General features: G+C 44.8%; 1 protein-coding gene and 1 pseudogene across 1 annotated transcript in view; both read left to right on the top strand.

Moving 5' to 3' along the window:
* The first annotated feature begins 7 nt into the window (after positions 1-7).
* Positions 8-1,963, top strand: LOC102728652 (calcyclin-binding protein pseudogene; annotated as a pseudogene).
* A 5,056-nt stretch (positions 1,964-7,019) lies between these two features.
* The window catches only part of KCNK13 (potassium two pore domain channel subfamily K member 13), an 80,683-nt gene continuing 62,338 nt past the window's right edge, over positions 7,020-25,364 (top strand). The window contains exon 1 of the mRNA XM_081830066.1: positions 7,020-8,957. Coding sequence (XP_081686192.1) covers positions 8,495-8,957 — 463 coding nt within the window. The 5' untranslated portion in view covers positions 7,020-8,494. The remainder of the gene's footprint in view (positions 8,958-25,364) is intronic.

The following is a 25,364-nucleotide window of genomic DNA, read 5'->3' as shown; positions in this document are numbered from 1 at the left end:
GACAAAATCTTGAAAGCAGCTAGAAGGAACAGGAACAGTAATTTGAATGACTGCTGACCTCTCATCAGAAACACGAGGCCAGAAGACAGCACAAAATGTCTTTCACATGCAGAAAGAAAGGTCATCTCAGAAATCTATATCTGGGGGCGCCTGGGTGGCTCAGTCGTTAAGTGTCTGCCTTCAGCTCAGGTCATGATCCCAGGGTTCTGGGATCGAGCCCCGCATCGGGCTCCCTGCTCTGCGGGAAGCCTGCTTTCCCTCTCCCACTCCCCCTGCTTGTGTTCCCTCTGTCGCTGTATCTCTCTCTCTGTCAAATAAATAAAGAAAATCTTAAAAAAAAAAAAAAAAAAAGCAGTCAAAACTTGCTTTAAAAAAAAAACAAATCTATATCTGGTGGAAACATCTTTCAAGAAGGAAGACAAAATAACCACATTATCAGATAAAAGAAAATGAAGAGAATTTACAGACGTGCACTGCAAGAAATGCTAAAGGACATTCTTCAGGCTGAAGGAAGAACATACCAGAGAGAAGCTCAAATATTCAGGAAGGACAGAAAGCCACCAGAAAGAGCAAATATCTGCAAATATAGAAGCCTTTCTCCTAAGAAATCTAGATTATAGAGGTGGGCCAGGTCTTGCACCTGGTGGGTGTTGGCGCAGTCTGCGGGAGCTGTGACTGGAGCGGGTGGGGTCTGTGCCCACCTGGGTGAGCTACTCACTCGGTGCACGGTTTCCTGTTCTCTCCCCTGCCCGGCTGCAGCTGGGGCCTTGCCTGACTCAGCCCAACCACAGCTTCAGGTTTGGACGAGGCTCCCTCAGCTCCTGCTATGCCAGCCTGAGGACAGGAAGCTTCTTTAAATCAATGCTGACTGCAGAAACCCAGGGTTACTCCATTGTAGAGGGCGGTTGGAAGCTATAGAAAGATCTGGAAGAGGTGAAGGTGCTGCTGAAACAGCCAGCTGAAACATCCAAGAATGAGACAGAAATCAAGAACATGATGCAGCAGAAATCACAGAGAAAAGCAGAACTTGACAATGAAAAGCTGCTGCTGTGGTTGCTCCCATCAGAACAGGATATAAGGTAAAAATTGGTAATTACAAATGGGATCAGTCAGATAAGGTAAAGTAGATTTTCACAAACTTAACTAGAGCTCATCAACTCCTGAGAATGTGCAGGTGCATTTCACAGAGAGGTCATTTGATCTTTTGGTAAAGAATATAAATGAGAAGAGTTACTCCCATGATTGTGAACAATCTCTTGAAACCCATCTCTGTGAAAGGCAGTTCAAAAAGAAGTCAAACAGACACAGTTCTTATCTTATGTAGAAAGAAAGCAGAAAACACGCAGTGGGACTACTTGACTCAGGTTGAAAAAGAATGAGAAGAGAAAGAAAAGCCCTCTTACAACACTGAAACAGATCCTAGTGAGGGATTGATGAATGTTCTAAAGAAAATTTACAAAGATGGAGATGATGATATGACGCAAACCATTAATAAAGCCTGGGTGGAATCAAGAGAGAAGCCAAAGGAGATACAGAATTTTTTCAGACTTTAAAGTCATTTTGGGAACTGTGATGTGGACAAATTGATGTTTCCAGTAAGGAAATGTTGGTGAGCTGCACAGAGAAGTTTGACAGATAACTACTTACACAGCCTTCTTCTAATTAAAGGCAATGAATTCTCCTATTTCCTACTGGAGGATTCATTAAACACTTCCTCCAAAGATGGTTTCCTTGGTAATCTAGGCATTTTGTTCAAGAAAGATAATATACATTCTTGTGTGAAATGTGAAAAAGCAAGTCTTGTCTAATGATAATGCCACATTGTGTGGGTATTTTTTGTTCAGCTAAGAGGTAGAAAACAAAAGTAATTAGTTCCTAAGTTCCAACCAATGTAATAAGTAAAAATAAAACCTGAATTTGTACATTAAAACATCTATTGCCATTTAAACAATAAAAAATTGTATTGTTGGGTTTTAGCATATGGGAATGTGATTTGAATGACAACCATAGTCGATGTGGGGAAGAAGATGGGAAATGAACCCATATAGTTGCAAGGTTTCTATATTTTACACCAAGTCATACAATAGTTCTTAGAGGGCTGTGAAAAGCTAATCCTTAGCGTAAACACTTAAAAAATGCCAAGAGATAGAGCTAAAAAGTCAATAGATAACATGGAATTCTAAAAAATATTCAGTTAATCCAAAAGAAGATGGGAAAGGAGGATCAGAAACCAGTGGGGACAAACAAAACAAATAGTAATATGGTAGACTTGAATCCAGTCCCCTAAATCACTACATTAAATATAAAGGGTCTCAACCTATATTTTCTAAGATGATAGCCACTAGCCACATGTGATATTTCAACTTAGATTATTAACATTAAATTACAAATTTAGTTCCTCAGTGGCACTCAAGAGCTCAATAGTCATATTAGACTACTATATTGAACAGCACAAATATTTACAAAATATTTCCATCATTGCAGAAGTTCTTTTGAGGGCGCCTGGGTGGCTCAGTTGGTTAAGCGACTGCCTTCGGCTCAGGTCGTGATCCTGGAGTCCCAGGATCGAGTCCCGCATCAGGCTCCCTGCTCAGCGGGGAGTCTGCTTCTCCCTCTGATCCTCCCCCCTCTCATGCTCTCTCTCTCTGTCTCATTCTCTCTCTCAAATAAATAAATAAAATCTTAAAAAATAAAAAAAAATTAAAAAAAAAGTTCTTTTGAATAGCGTTGATCTGATCAATTCAGTTAAAATGTGCAGATTGTCAGACCTGACCAAAAATCAAACCAAACCACCCAACCAACTTTCAACTGTATGCTGTCCACAACTAATCCACTGTAAATACGTAAAGACATAGGCTAAAAGTAAATGGAAAAGATACATGCAAATGTTAAGTACAAAAAGCCTGTGGTGACTAGATTAATATCAGATAAACTTTAATGTAAAGGGTATTACCAGAGATAAAGACATTTCATGAAAATAAAAGGGTTACTACATTGGGAAGATGTGATAATCATAAATGCTTGAACTTAATAACAGAGCTTCAAAGTATATGAAACAAAAATTGACATAAAGAAATAGACAATTCCATAATCATGGTTTGTGATTTTTTTAAAGAAGATTTTTTATTTATCCATTTGAGAGAGAGCACGAGAAGAGGGGAGGGGCAGAGGGACAAGCAGACCCCTTGCTGAGCAGGGAGCTGGATGTGGGGTTCCATCCCAGGACCCTGAGATCATGACCTGAGCTGGAGTCAGAGGCTTAACCAACTGAGCCACCCAGGTACCTCATGGTTGGTGATTTTAACACTCTTCTCTCACCAGTCAATAGAGTAACTAGAACAAACATCAGTAAAGACAGAAGATTTGAAAAACACTGTCAAGTACCTTGACCTAATTGACATATATAGAGTCTACACTTTACCCAACAACTGCAGAATACATATTCAAGTGCATATGGTATGTTCACAAAGATAGATCCTATGCTGGACCATAAAATAAGTCTCAAATTTAGAAAGACTGAAACACGTTGAATACGGTTCTCTGACCACAGTGAAAATGTTAGAAATAAATGATTTGTCTTAAAAAACCAGATATTTGGAAATTAAGCAACACACTTCTAAATAATTCATGGGTCAAAGAAGAAAAAATTAGAAAATATTTTGAAAATTATATGAAAATATACGGAAATTTTTAGGATGCAGCTAGCACAGGGAAGACAGGGAAATAGAGCTTTAAAATGCTAACATTAGAAAAGAGGAAAGGTCTAAAATCAGTGACTTAAGTGCCCACATAAGAAGCTAGGGAAAAGAAGCAAAGCAAACCCGAAACAAGTAGAAGAGTGAAAATAAGAGTAGGAACCCCAAGTAGAATTTATCCCAGAAATGCAAGGTTGGCTTAACAGTAGAAAAGCAATTAATGAAGTTCAGTACATTAACAGAATAAAGGAGAAGACTATAAGATCATTGCAGAAGATGCAGAGAAAGCATTTGGCAAAATTCAGCACTCATTTATGATTTAAAAAAAATAACTCTCAGAGAACTAGAAATAAAAGAAACTTAACCTGATAGAGTATTTATGAAAAACCCACAGTTAATATATTTAACAGTGAAAAACTGGAGGCCTTCCCTTAAGATCACAAACAAGACAAAGATATCTGCTTCCACCTCTTCTATCCACCATTATACGAGGTCCTAACCATTGCAGTAAGAAAAGAAAAATAAATAGATGTCAGGAAGAAGTAAAACTCTGTTTCAAATGGCATGATTATACAGAAAACCCTAAAGGAATTAACGACTACAAGTGAATTTACTAAGGTTGCAGGAACCAAATTAGTTCATAAAACTTTATATACTACAGCAGACAGTTGGAAAATGAAATCTTGAGATTTCATTTACAATAGCATCAAAACACCTAAAATACAATGAATTTACAAAAGATGTGCAAGACTTCTACGTGAAAACTTGTAAGACTGAAATGAATGGAGGAATAAACCTCATTCATGAATTAAGAGGTCAGTACTCCCCAGAATAGTTTCAACACAATTCTAATGAAGATCCCATCCAAGACTTTTTCTGATGAAATTAACAACCTGATTCTATAATTTTTATGAAAATGTAAAGGTCTTATAATACCCAAAGAAAATCTTGATAAAGAAGAGCACAATTGGAGGGCTCACAGTTCCTGATTTCATGACCTATTATAAAGCTACAAGTAATCAAGGTACTGTGGAATTAGCATAAACCTGAGCAAGATTCAGGTTCCTGAAATAAATTCACTCTTGTTTTTTTAGCAAATGGCACTGGAATAACTGGATATCCACATAGATTGAATGATCTTACCTCACGCCATACAGAAACAAACTTAAAATGGATCATAACCCAAATACAAAAGCTAAACTATAAAATTTAGAGAAAAAAAACCCATGAAACCTAAGCAACCTTGGGGGAAGTAAATGATTTTTTAATATAAAAAGAGCACCCAGTTGGTTGGGCGGCTGCCTTCGGCTCAGGTCATGATCCTGGAGTCGCGGGATCGAGTCCCTGCTGAGCAGGGAGCCCGCTTCTCCCTCTGACCCTCCTCCCTCTCATGCTCTCTGTCTCTCATTCTCTCCGTCTCAAATAAATAAAAATCTTTAAAAAAAAAAAAAGCACCAAACATAAAGGAAATGACTGACAAATTGGACTTTACCAAAATTAAAAACATGGCATCAGAAAAACTCATTAAGAAAATAAATAGGCAAGCCAGAGACTGATAGAAAATATTTGCAAGATAGGTATCTGAGAAAGGACTGATCTCCTAGATACATAAAAAGAATCCCTACACCTCAATAATAAAAAAGAGAAATCAATTTTTAAACAGATACTCGATAACTTATATTTCAAGAGGTAATTTCAACATTAATATTCAACAAATTTACAAAGGCAGGTATACAAATGGCCATAGCACATTAAGAAAGCAGGGAAATGCAAATTAAACCACAATCAGATAGCACTGCACACCCACCAGTATGTTCAAAATCATACCGGGTGTCTGGGTGGCTCAGGTGGTTAAGTGTCTGCCTTCAGCTCAGGTCATAATCTCAGGGATAGAGCCCCGAGTCGGGCTCCCTGCTCAGTGGAGAGTATGCTTCTTCTCCCTCTCCCTGTGCTCCTCGCCCCTGCTCATTCTCTCTCTAATAAAAAATCTTTTAAAAATTAAAAATAAAATCACAATGACTAATACTGCCAAATGTTTACAATGTTATGGAACTATTGTCCATTGTTGGTTGGTACAGCTACTCTGGAAAAATGTTAAGCAGTTTCATATAAAACTAAATACATACTCCTTTCCTAGGTATTTACCTGAGATATGAAAACAGATCCACAAAAATTTGTACAATAATATTCCTAATAGTTTTATGATAGCCAAAAAATTCTAACAGCCCTGGTTTCTATCAATAGGAGAATGGATATTCAAACAATTAAAAATTAGCAATAAAGGGGCACCTGGGTGGCTCAGTTGGTTAAGTGACTGCTGAAGGCAGATCATGATCCTGGAGTCCCAGGATAGAGTCCAGCATCAGGCTCCTTGCTCTGCAGGGAGTCTGCTTCTCCCTCTGACCCTCTCCCCTCTCATGCTCTCTCTCTCTCTCTCTCTTTCTCAAATAAATAAATCTTTTTTTAAAAATCACCAATAAAAAGGAATAAATGACCAAGACATAGATCATGGATAGATCTCAAAAAAATGCTTTACACAAAAGTATAGAGTGGTAGAATTCCATTTACATGAAGATCTAGAACAAACAAAACCAAGTTATATGAAGACAAAACCAGTCCGTGGTAGGGAAAAAAATCAGAACAGTGATTTCCTCTGGAGGAATGTGGGTGTGGATTTGCTGACAAAGCTTTGAGGAACACTGACCTGCTGGTGATGTTTGGTTGATAGGGAGGGGTTTAATTTGCACAGGTATATGCCTTTGTCAGAACTCATCTAATAGCACACTTAAGATTTGTGCATTTCACTTTAAGTTTTACCCCAAAAGAAAAAAAAATCTGTAAATATTGGACTCTCGTTAATGATATATAGGGAAAAGTATTGGGGACCTACTTTGAAATGCACCCAAATAAGATGAGGGATGGAAAGAGGAATGGATAAATATGTAATAAAGCAAGTATAGTATCATGTTCACTGTAGAATCTAGGTGGTGAGTATATAAAATTCTTTCAACTTTGTTTGAAATTTTTCATAATAAAATGGGGGAGGGGAGTAATTGCTAGACTTACCCTCGTTGTATACACATGTCTCCATATGCACTACCACCTAAAGCTCTTGCCCCCAATAAATTAGATAAAACAGGGGCATTCAGGAGTAGATAACGGAGCTGAGGGGATGGCAGATGTATTGGAATCCAGAGCTCTGTGTTTCTTTATGCTCTGCTCCTGGCGAGTATAAGTGGGTGGTGGGTGGGCTCTGAGCCTGGGACTACTCTCTCGGAAGGCGGGGAACTTCTACTTAGTTTGAAGATGCCCACGCGTCCATTCCTCTATCCGTATTCACTCCCACATGCCAGGGGCTGGTGATTCCGGAGGGGCAGTGTATGGCTGGGTACACAGGTGGGGGCGACATGTGTCTGGAGGAGATGGAGCGCCCTCTTCTGGCCCAGGGGGGGCCCACTCAAGCCCGCTAAGTATCCAACCTGCCTCTACAGCACCCACTTCCCCGTGATCTGAGCCCCCGGGTGGGCCCGCGGAGAGACTGCATCTGCAGGCGGAGAACAGCGCTGGGAACGGCGCCGCGCGGCCGGCAGGCTGGGAACCGGGTGGAGTCGCTGCCGTTGGCAGCCTCTTGGCTCCACCTGTTGCAGCTTCGGAGCTCTCGCCAGGCAGGGCCGAGCCCTGGGAGATCTGCTCCCAGCGCCGTTCTGCGGAGCGGGGCCGCGGCGAGGAGGGGACCTGGGGACAGTCCTGACAGAGCGGCGCGTAAGGGGCTGTCCCTGGGAGGTGAGAGTCGAGCTCAGAGGCTGCGCCAGCGCCCCCTGAAAGGCGAGGTCTTGGGGAGGGAGCCCCTGGCCATTTGCTGGGGAGCCTGGCCGCTGCTCTGCACGGGGTGGGGGGAAAGCACTCCGCGCTGTGTCCTGGCAGCGCAAAATCTCTGGAGCACACTGAGGCGGCCAAGCCCGGAGGGAGGAGATGGAACTCTCCAGCCCCCGGTCCTCGGCCACCTCTCCGGGAGCTGGGGCTGGCTAGGGACGCGCGCGTCGGAAGACGCCCCCGCGCTGGACCCAGAGGCCAAGGGCTCTCTGGTCGGGGCAAGGCGAGGGAGGCTGCCTGGGGGAGATGCCCCTAACTCCCTTCGTCCCCTCATTCCATCCGCCCTTTCTGGTCTCCTCCTCCAGCCGGTCTCGGCGCAGCGCAGGGGCCGGGCGCGAGGTAGGAACCCGTGGACTCCGCTCCGCGCAGTCCCTCGGGGTGCGCGCCCCCCGGGACCTGCTCCAGCCTCTACACCCCGGCAGCCGGGGGGGGGGTAACCCCAGAGGCCTGAGGCTCCGCGCGACTGGCACGCAGCACCACGGATCCATCTGGGGAGGCCCCACCTGCACCAGCACACCGACACCCCGCGTCCTAGCCGTCGGCGGCTTGAGAAGCGATGGTCAAAGAGACTGAGCCCGCCGGGCTCCTCTAACCCGCCAGCTTCCGAGGCCCAGAAGACCTTTGCTTCGGGGGAAATTCAAGTCCGCCCCAATTTGTGCTGAGGACGCACCACGCCCCCTCCCCAATCTGAGCAGAGCAGGGAGGGCCCCGGGGTGGAAACAGCGACCGCACCCTCGTGCCAAGAAGCAGCGGACTCTGCTCCTGGGCACTCGGACCTTGAGCTTTTAGGATAACTCAAGGCGGACGGCGGCTTCAAAAGCGGATTTGAAACCAGGAGTCGAGGCGGACGTGGGGAGCTGGCGCCGCGGGAGCGGTCGAGGCGGCGGCCTGGGGAGCCGTGCGGCCTGGGGGAGCGCTCAGCGGTCATGGGCGAGCCGGCCGTCGGGCGTCCGGGGGCGGGTTGGGCGGCGACCCCCCGGGGGGGCCTGGGCGAGAGTCGGCCGGTGGCCCCGGCCTTCCAGCGCGGGGTTGCCCCCGGGGACCCGGCCATGGCCGGCCGGGGTTGCGGCTGCAGCTGCAGCCCGGGCTACCTGAACGAGGACAACGCGCGCTTCCTGCTGCTCGCCGCGCTCATCGTGCTCTACCTGCTGGGCGGCGCCGCGGTCTTCTCGGCGCTGGAGCTGGCGCACGAGCGTCAGGCCAAGCAGCGCTGGGAGGAGCGCCTGGCCAACTTCAGCCGCCGCCACAACCTGAGCCGCGACGAGCTGCGCGGCTTCCTTCGCTACTACGAGGAGGCCACCGAGGCCGGCATCCGCGTGGACAGCGCCCGGCCGCGCTGGGACTTCACCGGCGCCTTCTATTTCGTGGGCACAGTCGTGTCCACCATAGGTAAGTGCGCGTCGCTGGTGGGCGAAGGGTCGGCCGCTTCTCAGCCTTGCGTTCCTCCACCTCCGCGCTCAGCCGGGCCGCACAGAGGTGAGCTGTTGCCTCGTCTACCGGTGGTACTGCCTCCCGGCTTTTCTAAACGCGGCCCGCGGAGCAGCTGCCCGGGCAGCCCCTGGGAGCTCGTTCTAAATGCCGTCTCCGCCTCGCCCTGCCCTCCTGAGTCAGGGTCGGCTCGTTAACACGGCGCTCAGGGGATTTGAATGAGCCTTCGAGGGCTCTGGAGGATTTTCAATCTAGGTAAGGAGACAGAGCTTGAGCTCCTGAAACTTTAGGGGAGAAAGCTTACAAATCAGAACAGGGACCTACGAAGGTTTATTGACCTAACGCCATGCGGGAGGCAATGGTTAGAGGGGGAGGCACGAATTTTAAGACTGTCCATGACTTCAGACTTACAGAGAGAAAAATCAGATTGAATACCAAATTGGAAGTAAGGAGGCAAAAGTGCTGATGAGGATGGAAATAATTTCCTACCAGGAAGAAAGAGGAGTGACCTTTGGGTTGAGCCAGGTAGTGTTAGGTGTGGTTTGGGGACTAAAGTGTTTTGTGCTGTAGAGGAGAATTTCGTTTGAGGGTGCCCCATGAGCTACCTGGTCTAGATGGAGTAGTAGAGGGAAGGCCAGGAAGGTCTCCGGGCTCAGGGCATGAAGGGCAACCTTTACCACCAAACTAAGGAGCTAGAACTTATCTTGAGACAAGTGGGAGCCATTGAGAGTTTTTGAGCAAGGGTGTGACAGCACAGTTATGGTCGGTTATACCTTTATTTGTAGCAGAAGGAAAACGTTGGGAGTCTTTGTACTACACCTCTAAAGACTGTTCCTCTTTGAAGCATAATCAAGTGAGAAGGGGGTTGGGGACAAGGCTATATAAATTCTGAGGGAAGGAGAGAGCTGAAGCGGAGGGGGGGTTTGAAAGACGACCCAGAAAGAGAGTAGCTGCCAGGTGCCAGGGCCCAGGAACTGCAACAGGGCCCTCAGGGCGCAACGGGTGCTCTCAGCCCCGGCCCCTGTGCTTGGGAGGAGAGCTTGTCAGTGAGGCAGGGTGACAAGGCAAACTTGCTTGAAGCTCCCACGCATGGCTGTCTTAGGTTGACATTCTGCCAGGAGAATGATTAGTCCAGAAAGATTTCCCAAGGTTAGTCTAGAAGCCCAGGGCTTCAGCTGGTGAGTAGGAGGCATGGCAGGGAGGACTGGCATGGTTAGGGACACACGGGCTCTCACCACCCCCACCCCATTCCATACCCTGTCCCTGCCCATCAGCGGGCCGTTATGACACCACAGTTACCGGGGCCGCAAGAAAAGCTCTCTTAGGATTTCCTAGGATGATTAGGACGCGAGGCCCTGAGGGGGACAGAGAGGGAATAATGCCCATCACGGTTCTCTCTCCCAGCCCACAATCTCTGCTGGGCTGTCTTAGCAGAATTCCCTAAATCCCCCACTGTGTCAACTCCTTTGTCTCTGAAGACGGTTCCAGAATTTCGGTGTAGGGAGGACTTGGGGTAGACAGCCTGATTGAGAAGTGTCGCTGTGGAGCTGACCTCGACTCTGTGTCTGCATCGCGAGTAGTGTTTTTATTCAGACTGATGATTCATTTGGAGGTGATCTTGGTGGGAGATTTGGGGAGCTAAATCCGCTCCCCCACCACAAGCCACCCCTTGGTCCTCCCCGTGGACATGGAGGTAGGAAGGAGCAGCTTGTGTGTATTGACTGGTGAACATTGGTGCCTTAGGAACGGAGAATGTCTCAGATGGGCGGGCAGGTAGGAACAGGGGCTTTTGAGGCACACATGTAATAATGTGGCCTGTTGGAAAGGAAGGAATCCTGGACTGAGAGTCTGGAGTTGGAGCTATTGGTCCTGTCTCCGTAGCTTGGGCAAGTTTCTTAACCATGCTGAGCCCCATCCTTCTCACCTGAGATGTCCACAAAGCGGCCACCTTGGCCTTGGCATGTGTTTGCTGTTCAGCAAATATTCTGTCTCCTGCTCACTCCCTCCCCCTAAGCCTGCTCCTCTTGCAGGATTCTCGAGTGCTGATGAGCTCATGGAAGTGAATGTTCTTTACAAAGTACAAAGCACAGGCTTATTTTTACTTTCTCAATTCTAACATTTCCTTTTAAATTGTTTCATTAATTGCTGTTGTAATTACGGCACTCACTCCCCTTTATTAGGGTACATATTAGGCACATACTGTGATTATTATGTGAATATGTGATGCAGCTAATTACCGCATTACATTTACACTTAATTCCCATCAACACAACTCCATGAGGTAGGTATGATTATCCTCATTTTATAGACAAGGGAGCTAAGGCTTCATGTTCTTTGCAAAATAATGTATAAAGAAGAAAAAAAGTTAAGCCGTCTGCAGTGACATCACCCCCAATTTAATCATTGTTAACATTCTGGTGCATTTCTTTCTATTCTTTTTTTTTTCTATGCATACACATAAGTACATACATATTTTTTAAAATTGGGATCATATTCAATAAGCCTTTCATCTTGTATTTTAGGTGTAACAATTACATGATGTTTTTCATCTAAGATCGTTCCACTATGCTTTATTCTGCAAAGACTTTGAAGTAACAGACAACAAGAAAGCATATGGTAAAACAATGAGGGCGCCTGGGTGGCTCAGTCGTTAAGCGTCTGCCTTCGGCTCAGGTCATGATCCCAGGGTCCTGGGATCGAGTCCCACATCGGGCTCCCTGCTCTGCGGGAAGCCTGCTTCTCCCTCTCCCACTTCCCCTGCTTGTGTTCCTGCTCTCCTATCTCTCTCTCTGTCAAATAAATAAATAAATAAATAAATAAAAACAATGAAAAACATGTAAATAAAACTTGAGAACCAGGAAAAAGAAGAACAGAAATATGGAAAGCAAACGGATCGAGGAAGTTGCTAGAGATGAGCTTTGTCTTAGTTTAGGTTCCCTCAGAAGCAGACACTGAGCCAAGAATTTGAGTTGATTGGCAGGTGCAAGGGATACAGGCAAGGGAAGGAGGAAGTGATACAGAAAGGGAAGTCAGTCACCAGAGGGTCTGCTATTCGGCAGGAACTGTAGTGGGCAACTGGTACTTTCTCCCAAGTGGAAGCTTGAATCAATACAAAAAGCTCATGACCCAGAATTATCCTAGGTAAGGGGCCTGGGGTATTTATACACCCACACCTGTCAGCAGCTGGTTCAAAGCTGCTTGGAGAGCAGGGGAAGCACAAGGATAATTCCCAGGTACAGATTTCTCCTGCCATCCAAAAGTAGTTTCTGTGGAACCTTTTGTAAACTGAAATGGCATGAAAGGATGAAGCAAGTGCCATTTCCTAAAAGTGAAAATCCTCGGATTTCTTTCGGTTAGCAATTACACGTAATACTAACCTAGGTCTCTCATTAAAGTAAAGTGGCATAAAGCAAACTTGAAGATAATGGGGGAAATCTGTACTTCTGGCCTGATTTTTTTTGTTTTTCATAGACAGCCCAAGGGCAGTCCTCTGACAAAGATATAGGCGCTGGCCATCTGAAGTCAGGCCAGTGTGCCCAGAAATGGTAAAGCAGGTCCCAAAAGGTGTAGGTGGGGCATCAACAAGGACTATTCAAGCTTGAAATTTGGTTGCAAGCCCCATGGCCGAGTTAGGACCCATACTGGAATCCTTATTATCAGTAGGAAGCATCAACCTTATCCCGGGACCTAATCCTCAAAGAGTTTCCGCTTGGGATTTTGTATAGGAAGGATTGCATAGGATAGTGGGTGAGGTTCACAGACAACATTTTCCTGAAAATGTAATTGAGGATTTCATGCACCTGTTGTCTGAGATCTTTGATTTAAAAGTCAGAGCAGAGGGTCGCCTGGGTGGCTCAATTGTTTGAGTGTCTGCCTTCAGCTTGGGTCGTGATCCTGGAGTCCTGGGATCAGGTCCCTCTGCGGGGGAGCCTGCTTCTCCCTCTGCCTGCCGATCCCTCTGCTTTCTCTCTCTCTCTCTCTCTCTGTCAAATAAATGAATAAAATCTTAAAAAAAAAAAAGTCAGAGCAGAACCCCAAATTCTACCCCAAAACTAATAATACACTATATGTGAACTAACCTGAACTTAAATAAAATTTTAAAGAATAGAAAGAGCAGAATGAAAAACAGTTTGGCAGTTTCTCAAAAGGCGAAACAGAGAACTAACATATGACCCAGCAATGCCACTCCTAGGGCACATATTCAAAAGAATTGAAAGCAGATGCTCAGATACTGTGCACCCATGTTTGTTGCAGTGTTATTATGATAGCTAAAAAGTGGAAACAGCCCAAGCATTCGTCAACAGATGGATGGATAAACACAAAGTGGTAGATACGTACAATGGAGTACTATCGAGCCGCAAAAAGAACAGAATTTTGATGTATGCTACAACATGGATGGACCCTGAAAGCATTATACTTAATGAAATAAGCCAGACACAGAAGGACAAATATTATATAATTCCACTTATATGAGGTACATAGAATAGACAAATTCTAGAGGAATGGAAGGTAGAGCAGAAGTACCAGAGGCTTGCTGGGGGAGGAGAAGGGTTGTTTTATGGGTATGGCACTTTTGTTGGGGATAATAAAAAAAGGTTTGGGTGTGGATAGGGGTGATGATTAAACAACAATAGAGTGAATGTATTTAATGCCACTGAATTATACACTTAGGAATGGTTACAGTGGTAAATATTATGTCTCTTTTGCCACAATTTAAGAGGAACAGAATATGAAAACACAAGTCAGGGATGCTGGTTCTGAAAGAGGCTGGTGATCAGATTGAAACAAGAATAAACTTGAAGTACTCAGAGAAGTAGATTGATAGTATATCCTGTAAATAATCTTCTATAAATATCTTTTCTCTCAAATAGGCTTTTGTTAGGAGTTTGTTTCTGTATCCGCCTGTGTATTCATAACTCACCTTCTCGCCAAAAAGGACTTGAGGTCATTTGCATATGATATGGTCAAGGTAGGCTTGGGCTTTAGGTTACCCCCGAATCTCTGTAGCTTAACACATCCCAGGGGCTTACTTCGTACTCACCCCAAGCTCACTGTGGTGTGTGTGGTGACTCCCCAGGGCGGTTGTCTCCTTTGTTGGCCCAGTGTTCAGGCTGCTTTCATCAGCTCATGCTTCCAGGACTGCCCAGGCAGGGGAGGGAAGGGCTGAAGTGTGGAGTACCAGCAATCAGTGGCCATCACCTGGAAGTGACCCAAGTCACATCCACACACATTCCATTGGCCCAACCAAGTCATATGGCCACACCCAACTTCAAGGACTTGGGGGAACCACACTGCTCCCCCGAGTCCAGAAGTGGATAAGACTCGATATTGGTGAACAGCTCAGAGGCCTACTACACATCATATGTACGATGCACTAGAAATGGATGATAATGGATTTAAGACATTGGGGAGATGAGAAACCATGAATAGGATAGTTCCATGCCCTGTGATCAAGACCTGAGCTGAGATCAAGAGTCAGGTGCTTAACTGACTGGGCCAGCCAGGCGCCCCTAGCCACATATTGTTCATACACAGAGGTTTATGTCAAAAAGACCTGCATAATTGCCAAAAGTGAGCCCCAGATTTGGCTCTGAGTTTCCAGTTGTCAAAATAAAGAGGCAAGGACAACCATTAAATGGCCCCTCTTATCCAGGCTGCCTGTTTGGAAAACACCCAACTTCTTCAGACTGGAATAAAATTTTTTCTACAGATTGTTATGAATGGGAGTACTTAAGACGATGAGTAATCTCCTCCCCAGCATCTGCGCCATCAATATGAAAGAGAACTGTGTGCTCTTGCATAGCATCGCATCCTTCAGTGCAAGGTGCAGTTCAGCAAAAGCCCCTCTGGAAGTTGGGCGGACATACAGCTCCCAGTGCTGTGGTCCACTAAGATCGTTTAAAATTCTCTGCTGTCAGTTCCCATGCTTCAATGCCTACAAGAATTCACGTAAGGGGAGTATGGTGCTTGTTAAAATGTAGGGATTTGGGCCCGCCTTTCAGAGATCCTGATGCAGTAAATCTGCATTTTCAGAAACTTCCCCAGATGGCCCTGATGTAGGCAGTATAGGGAGCGCACTGAGGCATGTCTGATGGAAGTGGGTATAGGGTTGAAGACCGTGGAGATCCTTGCTATTCAAAGAGTGGCTGATGAAGCCGTGTTGTCAGCATCACCTCAGACCTTGTTAGAAATACAGAATCTCAGGCCAACCCCAGACCACCTGAGTTAGAATCTGTTCTTTAACAAAACGCCCAGGTGAGTCATAGGCACATGAAAGGTGTTCCGTGATGTTGCTTATGAGGGCAAGGCCCCCTGTGCTCTAGAACATAGACAAACCAGTGGCCAGGCTGGAATGGAGAGGAGGGGAAATGTGCTTATCTCTTGTCTTGGTGAACCTCCTCTCCAGCTGGTCGTTAAGTACACGAGGAACAAGTTGATTTAGCCAAGAGCAGCCCAGCCAGATGCAGGGATGCACTGGGATTGGGCTAAGAAGGGGACCGTGGCTTGTGCCGATCTGAGAGGCTCGGACAGAGAGGTGCCAAGCCCCTCCTCCGTGGCGGAACACTGAAGGTAGATTTCCAGATTTGCAGCAACAGTTGTGTTCATTTTAATTAAACAGAAGTAGTTATGCTCCACCCCCTTTTTGGCCCTGGGCGTGACTTGTGTGTGGCAAGTGCGCGCAGCAGTATTCTACAAGGCTCGAAGGCTCGTGGGGCTCAGGAGCTGGGCTGACGAGTACCTGATTTGGCCTGGTCAGCGTGCAAATCTGTGTGGTGCTGAACTGAATATTGTTTTTGGAATCTGTTTTTTCCTACGTGGGAACAAAGTTGAGGAAAGAGCTTATGAAATCGAATTATATCAGGTTCAAACAGAATATTGGGAGTCACCATTCTACAGTATAAAGCTATAAACTAACATCATGAACAGGCATTGAGAAAGAATAAAAACATCTCATGAGTACATTAATGATCATCACATGTTAGTGGTTCTCATACATGTGTCAGGATTTAAATCACACATTGACTAGGCACTTTATATTTTACAAAGCATTTGTGCACAAATCTTATGAGGTAGGCAGAGAAGTTATCGATCCATTTTGCAGGTAAGGAAACTGAGGACAGAAAGCAGAGTTACCTTACTCGGGACTTACTCTGCTATAAAGTGGCAAAGTCAAGGTTAGAACCAAGTTTTGTTTTGTTTACTGTCTGATGATAAAAGAAATACATACTCATTTGAGAAGACTGGAAATATATGGGAAAGTATAAGAAAGTAGAAAACACCCATAATTCCACCATCCGACAAGAATCACTGTTAATGTTTTGGTGTATCATATTATATTGTACTTCAAGTGCTATTTCATTGAATCTAAGATGCTTTGTTATTTTGTGTACCATTAAGAAAGAAAAGAATGCTGCCAATTAAATGTTGACATGCTAGCCATTGTGAGATCACCTCAATTTCCAAGATATTAAAATGTTGGGGAAAGGTACATCTTAAAGTCACAGAAATAGATCATATTTTGTATCTGATTGTTTCCCGTATAACCACTATGACATGAGCATATGTTGTAATTGGGTAAAAATGAATCTCAGAATTTCTTTGATTTATACTAAAGTTGATTAATTTTAAATACTTATTAAATACACTTATAGTTTGGGGCACCTCTGTGGCTTAGTCGGTTAAGAGTCTGCCTTCGGGGGTGCCTGGGTGGCTCAGATGGTTAAGCGTCTGCCTTCGGCTCAGGTCATGATCCCAGGGTCCTGGGATCGAGTCCTACATCGGGCTCCCTGCTCCTTGGGAGCCTACTTCTCCCTCTGCCTCTCTCTCTCAGTCTCTCATGAATAAATAAATAAAATCTTTAAAAAAAAAAAAAAAAGAGTCTGCCTTCGGCTCAGGTCATGATCTCAGGGTTTTGGGATCGATGAGCCCTGCATCAGGCTCCCTGCTCATTGGGGAGTCTGCTTCTCGCTTTTGCTCTGACCCTCCCCCTTCTTGTGCTCTCTCTTTCTCTCAAATAAATAATAAAATCTTAAAAAAAAAAAAAAAAACCCACACACTTACAGTTCATCTTCCCTGCATCAGCTAGCTAATCCTTCCCCCATTTTGCTATCGGGAGCAAGGGGTTGTCGTGTTAATCATTGTGTATGTGTGCTTTAGATTCTAAGGATTTTGGCCCTTTGTCATGGTTGGCCCATACTTTCCATGCATTTTTGTTTTCCATTCAGCACTTATTAGATTTAGGAACATTTTTAATTTCTGTGCAGTTTTGTATTCCAGTCTTTTCCTTGCGATGTCTTTCCATTGTTCATGCTTAAAAAATAACTTTCCATCCAGATGTTATAAGAACGCTAGTTTCTGTTTAGTATTTTTCCAAGTGCTCCACACACGCCCCCCCAATCATAGCAGTTTTTAAAACCCTTCACCATATTGTCTCATGTGAACAATGACAGTGTACTGTGAGGTGATATTTAAGGAGCGATGCTCCATGGTCATGGGGAAAGAGAGGGCACAGAGTGACTGGTCGGCATTTGCATTCCCCCAGGTCAGGTGAGAGGGCCATCTCTCTTGGGATCTATCTTCTAAAATTTCATGAGGAAGCTCACACTGTCCATCCTGTGAACCCTGGGCTTGTTCAGTCATTTGTTTCCTTCTTGGAAAATTTCAGTATCTTGAAAGTAGAGTTCTGTTGCAGGACACCCCTCTACTCTCTGCTGTCCAGCACACCAGCTAGCCCACATACATACTCATCTCAACTTGTTTCTTTAAATTTTTCTCTTAGGAAACATGGTGCTTTCCCGTTCTTTTATCCTAAATGCCATCCTGTTCTCTCCCCGCCACCCCCCATACCTTTCTCCACAAAGGAGAGAGAGATTTGGCATGAATGTAACCCAAATCATTCTTGCCCCCCTTGGGGTGCTAAGGGTGACGTTCCATTCAAGGAAGTAACAAAAAAGTAAATTTAATTTTTGCTTGCATGTTTCTAAAGAATCTGAGAGTCTCCCATTTATAACACAAAGGGATGTTCTTTCTCTTCTCCTCTCCTAGTCTCCTATATCTTAAAGGAGTTCTGGAGCCTCTTATCTCAGATCCTCTCAGCCCGTCTGCCCCTCTGCGTACTCCCCCCACCCCATCTCTGTCTGTTCTCTGTCATCACAAGTGACTTCACCTCTCTAACTTGTTTTAGCTTTTTCTCATTCAGCCTGTTACCTGCTCTCTCCCCAGTGAAGGATAGCCCTGGGGACTGGCCCAGCAAGCAGCAATGCTGTCCCATAGGAGGATGTAGAGAAGAGCAGGGCAAGATTATGATCATCACACATTAATGGCTTTACACAAGGGGACACTCCCAGCCTGTGCAGGAGGACATTACCGTGTTCAGACCCAGAAGCCCACAGCCCACTGAGGACAGTGGGGCAATGCACCTTGTCGGGAGGTGTCTCCAAAACTAAGCAGCTCTCCCTCTACCCTCCAGCCTTCTGCCTCCTTCAGTTCAGTTTGTCTGAATCGCTAGATATCATATCACTTTTCTGAAATGTTGCACTGTTAGCATTCCCACCGCATCTTCCTTTGGCCAGAGAGCCATCTTTAGAAGCCTAAGCACTCAGATTCTGTTGGCCCCATTCTCCGATCCACCCCTGGCATCTCTTCTCTCCACCACCTCTCCTTACAGGGAAACACTATCAGGGTCAGTGAACCTGGGGGTCAGGCCATGAATGACATGAGTGTAACTTGGGGTAGGGGACATTGGGGACAATGGGGCCTGTGTCCCACAGGCATTCAGATTCTAACTGTAAAACAGCATCTGCCTGGCCAGGCAGGTCTGAAAATGGCTTAACTCAAGAGTTTGAGCCTCCCAGGTAAAATTCTGACAAACTCTTTACCTTTCTTGGTCAGTAGCAACATCTTGATTTTTACAGTTCATTTGTGTACCTATTTGTGGAAGATGCTTGATCAGCACCCGGGGTGCACTGCTTATTAGCTGTTTCATTATGCACCCACTAATTTCTTAAAGGACCCCCGTGGGGCACTTATATTCTCTTAACTCCTCTGATCCACATGTCTACACTTAGGTGTTATAATCTATCAGTACATACTATTCAGCTTGTTTCTCTCCTTTTACATTATTTTTTATACACTTTCTCAGGAATTTCATGTGTTCCTATTAATGTTGCATAGTTTATTTAATTATCTTCAAATTGTTGGATTTGGAGTTATATAAGTTTTTTTTTTACTCTTGTGTATAATAAAATTTATGAAATGTCTTGTGTGCTTACCATGGGTTAAACACAGCACACATCTTTATATATGTTTATTTCTTATAAGAGCCCCATGAGGGTGATTACTATTAATATTCCCATGTGCTAGACTAGGATCCTGGGGCCCAGAGAGCTTTCATGCAGTGTCTTAAGTTACCCAGCTGGAAGAAACCTGGAGGCTCCCTTCAAAGCTTATGCTTTGAACTGCTTTGCCTTTTCTTCCTTCAGGGTCCTTTTTGTGGGAAGAATGGTCAGCTGAAGAGCCTGTGACCTCTTTTTTCAGTTGCAGTGGTTCTTGGGTGACTTGGGATCATATAAGAAGACAGAAACGGTCTGGCTAGCAGAATCTCAGAGGACGTTTGTGATACTGTATTATCTGTGGTTCCATGGGTAAAAGGTTTGGGTAATGTTCTGCCCGCCTCCCAGGAGTCCATGCAAATGGAGACTTACACCTCCTGTTGCAGTATCTCACAGTTCTTGCAAACTTGCAACCTTCCTCCCATCACCTTGACAACTGATGTGCCTAGAATGTGCCGGCGCCCAGGACTTTGATCTCTAATACCGACATATTTGATCCAGAAGTCACTTACTGACTGCCTGTGAGCTCTTGGCCTATTCACACCAAGGTTTTGTGTGTCTTGGGTCTTCCCTCTTGTTAAACATCTGATGAAGATCACAAGGCATTAACTTTACAGATGAGCCAAAGCAGTGGTTCTCAAACTGTGCTCCAAGGAGCCCATAGGGTTCTCGGTGGTATCTTAAAAAGCTATCCTGAGGCCCTGAATTTTTATCTCTGTTATATGTGTTTATCTATATATGCCCAAAATATTTATCTTGTTCTGCTGTCTTTTTATTGACTATTACATTTTTTTGGCATGTACAAGAGATTTTTATATAGCCGAATACATTAATTTTACTGGCAGTTTTTTCTGTGGTTTTCATCAAGCTGGATCCTCTCTGTGGTTGAGATAAATATTCTCATCCATTCTTTGTTTAGCTCTAACTCATCTCAAATGTTATTCAAAAAGATTGCTTTTTAAATGGTTTTGTGTGGTTGGCTATATAATTATGATTTGATTTATTTCTAAAATTATCACATAATTTGAGAATGTGCATTTTCCAGAATTCTCTTTTCTGTTTTGAGTGTTTCTTTGTATCCTGGTATCTGTATATGTTTCAGCTGGCTTTTCTCTTGTTACAGAATTTTGGAGCAGGAGGGAACATCACCCCCAAACACCCTCTAAACCTAGTAAACACACACAAAATAACATTTTGGTTGTGTGTGTCGGGGCATATAAATTCAGAATTATTGATGTCATCACTTGCATAACTTTTGTTATGTTATTAATAATACATACCTTTGTTTACCTCTTAATGCCTTATATACTAACATCTATTTTTAAACATAGATATGATTAAGTTCCTGCATTATGTTAGTAGATATTTGCTGACTTTTAGACCATTTCTTTAGTTGTAACTTTTATTTTTAAGCAAACCACTTAATACATTTTGTATTTTTCTTTTTAAACCAGTTTTAGACTTTTCTCTTTGTAGGGGAATTTGGCACATTTAGTATTTGGTCTCATATGCAATATTCTTTTTTGTTCTGCATTTCTCTTATTTTTCTGTTCCCTTTCTAATGCCATACCTTCTATTACAGTGGATTGAGTATTCTTTTTGTCACTTTAAGTGTGATCAGAATGAAAGCTTATCTAAACTTCCTGGGGATAAAAACTACATCTGCCATTATTTTTCATGTTTATAAATAAAATTAAGACCCTTTCCTCTGGATGATAGTGAGTCTTATGTGCTTGGGTTCAGCTCCATTCCCTCCAACCGCCTTGTCTCCCAGGTCCCTTGTTGTTATATCTTGTTCTCTGGAAACACTTTTTCACATTACATATTTTTCGCCTTGGAACCTGCCTTGTTGTCATCACATGTGATTGCTGAGAGCACACCAAAGCCATAATCTTTTTCTCTTAGCAATCTTTAGTGCGTCTCTTTTCCCGATATCTTCCTCTTCATTTCCAGTCCATTTCTTCTTCTCCTGCCTCTGGACCTTTAGGCTTTGGATGATTATTCACTCAACACCAACTGCATTTTCTTAAGCCCTGCTTCTGCTTCCAAAGAGAAGGTAAAGGCAAGATTTTTAATTGTTTGAGAAACTCCGTTGTTCTATTTCCCATGGTGCCTCTACCCATTCATGTTTCCACTGACAGTGCACGAGGGTTCCCTTTTCTCCATACCCTCAAGGACACCTGTTTTTTTCTTGTCTTTTTGAGAATAGCCCTTCTGACAAGTGTGAGGTGATTATCTTGTTGTGGCTTTTTTTTAAAAGATTTTATTTATTTATTTGAGAGACAGAGCATGAGCAGAGAGAGGGAGAAGCAGACTCCTCACTGAGAAGGGAGCCCAACGTGGGGCTCGACCCCAGGACCCCGAGATCACAACAGAGCCAAAGGCAGATGCTTAACCAACTGAGCCACCCAGGCACCCCTCTTGTTGTGGTTTTGATTTGCATTTTCCTGATGGTGAGTGATGTCAAGCACCTGTTCATGTGCCTATTGGTCTGCATCTGTACGTCGTTTTGGGGAAAATGTCTACTCAGATCCTCTGCCCATTTTTTAAAAAAGATTTATTTATTTTAGAAAGAGAGAGGGCGCACGCACGCACTCACAAATAGGGGAGGGGCAGAGGACAGGGAGAGAAGCAGACTCCCTGCTAATCGCAGAGCCTGACCTGGGTTGGGCTCCATCTCACGACCCTGAGACCATGACCTGAGCCGAAACCAAGAGTCAGATGCTTAACCAACTGCACCACCTAGGCGCCCCTCTGCCCATTTTTAATCAGCTTATTTGTTCGTTTGTTTGCTATTGAGTTATATGAGTTCTTTATATATTCTGGATATTAACCCCTTATCAGATATGTGACTTGCAACTATCTTCTCCCATCCAGTAGGCTGCCTTTTCTCGTTGCCTTCGTGTGCCCATGCTTTTTAGTTTGATGCAGTCCCACTTGTTTATTTTTGCTTTTCTGGCTTTTGCTTTGAATGGTTTATAACTATTCTCTCTTTTCTCCCAAAGTAGATTTTCTTCATCCAAGTTTGCTCAGCTGTGGGGTTCTTCTTTTCTTAGTTTCCCTGGATAGGTCCTGTAAGCCACTCTCAGTCCCAGCGGAATCTGGAAATCTTTCTTTGGGACTTAAAATTTTTAAGCTGAATTTATGCTACATTTAGCATTGTCCTCACTAAGGCCTATTTTATTCATTCTGGCTGTTGATATTTTCTGCTCCAGATGTCATATTCCTGGTATTTGGTATGGAGGCATGCTATACTATTTCTTGGCCTGCTATATTTTTAGACTTAGTTTCTTTTATTTAACAGCCTGTGACCTAATACCAACACCTGTGAAAAGAAATGTGTACAAAGCCCGCTTTGACCACCCAGGGATATACTTGTGTTTCATGTCACAGAATTGATAACTGAAAGCGACCACATCACTTCTTACTCAATTAATTTAGACAAATTTCCCAGAGAAGATGGAGTCTAATGGCTATTTGGGAAGAGATGATGACCTGCTCATTCTCTCAACTTCTCTTTTGAGTTAGGGAAAGTAAGGCTCAGAGACAGAGAAATTTTCCTAACTCCATACAGCTGGTAAGTAAGGGAGTCCATCAGTTAAGAATTTTGCTTAGCTTCAAGTAGCAAGACCCAAAACAGTGGTAAAGCACACAAGGTTTTACTCTGTGCTAGGAAAGACACTGCACTGCATGTAGGCAATTCGGGCCTGGTACGGTGACTGTATGATATCAATAAAGCATCAGGCCTCTTCAGCTCTGCTATCCTTAGGATGTTTCTCTGGTCCTCAGGGCTCAACGTGGCTGCTGGAGCTCTGGCCATCGCATCCACACCACAGGTAGTAGGATGAAGGAAAGGGAGAGGAAGGGTGTGTCCTTTTTCTTTCAAAGAGATGTCTTAGTCCACTTTCCTTAATAAGCAGACTTTGGGCTAAGGATTTAGGTGGAAGTGATTTATCAAGGTAGTGCTCTCAGAAGAGGCTAGTGGAAGAATAAAGGAAGTGAGGAGGTGGAAAGAGAAGCCAAGTAGGAGGTTATTTTATGGAGCTCTGGAGCATAAATTACACCTTGTAATTTGTCCCACCTTCCGGCAAAGGAACTGGGCTTTTATAGGCCCACACCAGTCACGGTTTTGGCTGGGGGTGGGAAGGGTCTAAAACTGCCTGACCCCTTGCAGTTTTACAGTCACAGGTGAAAGCTGTGAGCAGTAAACCCTGCAGCAGCCAGGGGATGGGCACACACAGCTGGTCAGGGGTCTTAGGGGCAGCTGGGCGGGGCACAAACAGCCGTGTCCACTAGAGGGGGCTTCCCAGAAATTCCAGATAATCCTTCCCCTGACATTCATTGTCCACAACTTTGTCACATGGTCATACCCAGCTGCAATAGTGGCTGGGAAGTGGGCTCCTTATTCCAGTTAGTAACATGTCAGAGAATAATTACTAAGGAATAATGAGAGAAAGAATGTCGGAGGCATCTAACAGTGCTTGCCACAGGAGCCTGATCCTTGAAGGAGTCACCAAGAGCCTTGACTGTCGGGCCATAGGGCAGGAACTCTGCACGGTGGGGCTGGCTTGCTGTTAGAGACTGGGGAAGAATCGCATAATAAAAAGAGATGAGGCAGGAAGAGAGTGAGGTGGTCCCCACAGGGTCTAAAGGCCAGGACAGGGAGGAAACAGGAGGCTGACAAAGGGCAGGTGGGAGGTCCCATGGAGACAGCCTGACACGGATCTCAGAACCAAGGGCCTCTTTGCCTCAAACAGGAAATGGAGTAGAGTGTGGTGAGGGCAGGATGCAGGGGAGCTCCCCAAGGCAGGCGGGGAGCAGAACCCGCAGCAGATTTGGCCCTGCAGGGGTGGGGGGGTCCTTTGGGGCTGGCAGGTGCCACGGCTCCGGCCAGAGCCTGGCTGGCCGGCCTGCCTTCCCCTCCTTCCTTCCCTTCTTAACTGAGGTTGTTAATAGTGTAGTCTCCAAAGGAAAACCAATAATGCAGATGAAAAGGAATATTTAATTTTTTATTTCTTGTTAAACTAAGGTCGTTGATAAAGTTAGTTCTCTGACAAAAACATATTTCATGAAAATGAAAAGGTAATTTATTGATAATTTGTTAACTGAAATGTCCACCTCAGACAGGCTGGATCTGGGCTTAGATGATGTCACCAGGTATCATTTTGTCTGTCTGTCTCTGTCTTGGCTTCTCATTTTTCTTATGAGGGTCAGTCTCAGGGCCTTCTTCAGAGAGTGAAGTTAGCCCCAGCAGCATCAGATTGGCATGGTCCTTAGCATCCTGGACCTCAGAAGAAGAAATACCCTGTCTTTCCAGAGCCCCTGAACAGAGCTTTGCAGGGCCCTGCATGGGTCAGGTTTACAAGACAAACACTTAACCAGAGCGGAGGTCAGGGTCACACACCACCTCTGGTGTAGGTGGGACAGTCGGGGGGGGGGGGGTTGCATGCAACTGAAAGTAAAAAAGTGAACAATACTCCAAATTCCCAAGATTCTTGGTAGACAAGGGAGGGCAGGAGCAAGGATGGTCCCCAGATACGTACCAGTGTGGGTCAGAAACGGGATTCTAGAGAAGGGGACAGTTGAAAGGACCCTGAGTTGAGCTTTGAAATTGTTGACCTCAGGGAACCTTTGGGATCAGCTAAGGTAGGGGGAGGTGGGGAGGGGTCTGGAGCTCAGGAGAGAGGTTAAGACTAGAGATTCCGACATCAAAAGTAAAATTTCCTGGGGCGCCTGGGTGGCCCAGTCATTAAGCATCTGCCTTCGGCTCAGGTCACGGTCCCAGGGTCCTGGGATCGAGTCCCACATCAGGCTCCCTGCTCATCGGGGAGTCTGCTTCTCCCTCTCCCTTTGCCTTTCCCTCTCTATTTGAGTATTTCTCATACTCACACTCTTCTAGGCATCAGGAATACAGCTGATGACAGATAAAAAGATCTCCTTGCCTTCATGACGCGTACACTCTTTTGAGAAAATGACTGTGTGTGTGTGAGAGAGAGAGGGAGAGAGGGAAAGAGAAAGAGAGTTGGTTTGATGATTT

The sequence above is a fragment of the Leptonychotes weddellii genome, chromosome 9 (genome assembly GCF_054177405.1).
Source record: "Leptonychotes weddellii isolate Sample4059 chromosome 9, ASM5417740v2, whole genome shotgun sequence".
In the NCBI taxonomy this organism is placed as follows: Eukaryota; Metazoa; Chordata; class Mammalia; order Carnivora; family Phocidae; genus Leptonychotes; species Leptonychotes weddellii.
This window is presented reverse-complemented; position numbering and strand designations above follow the sequence as displayed.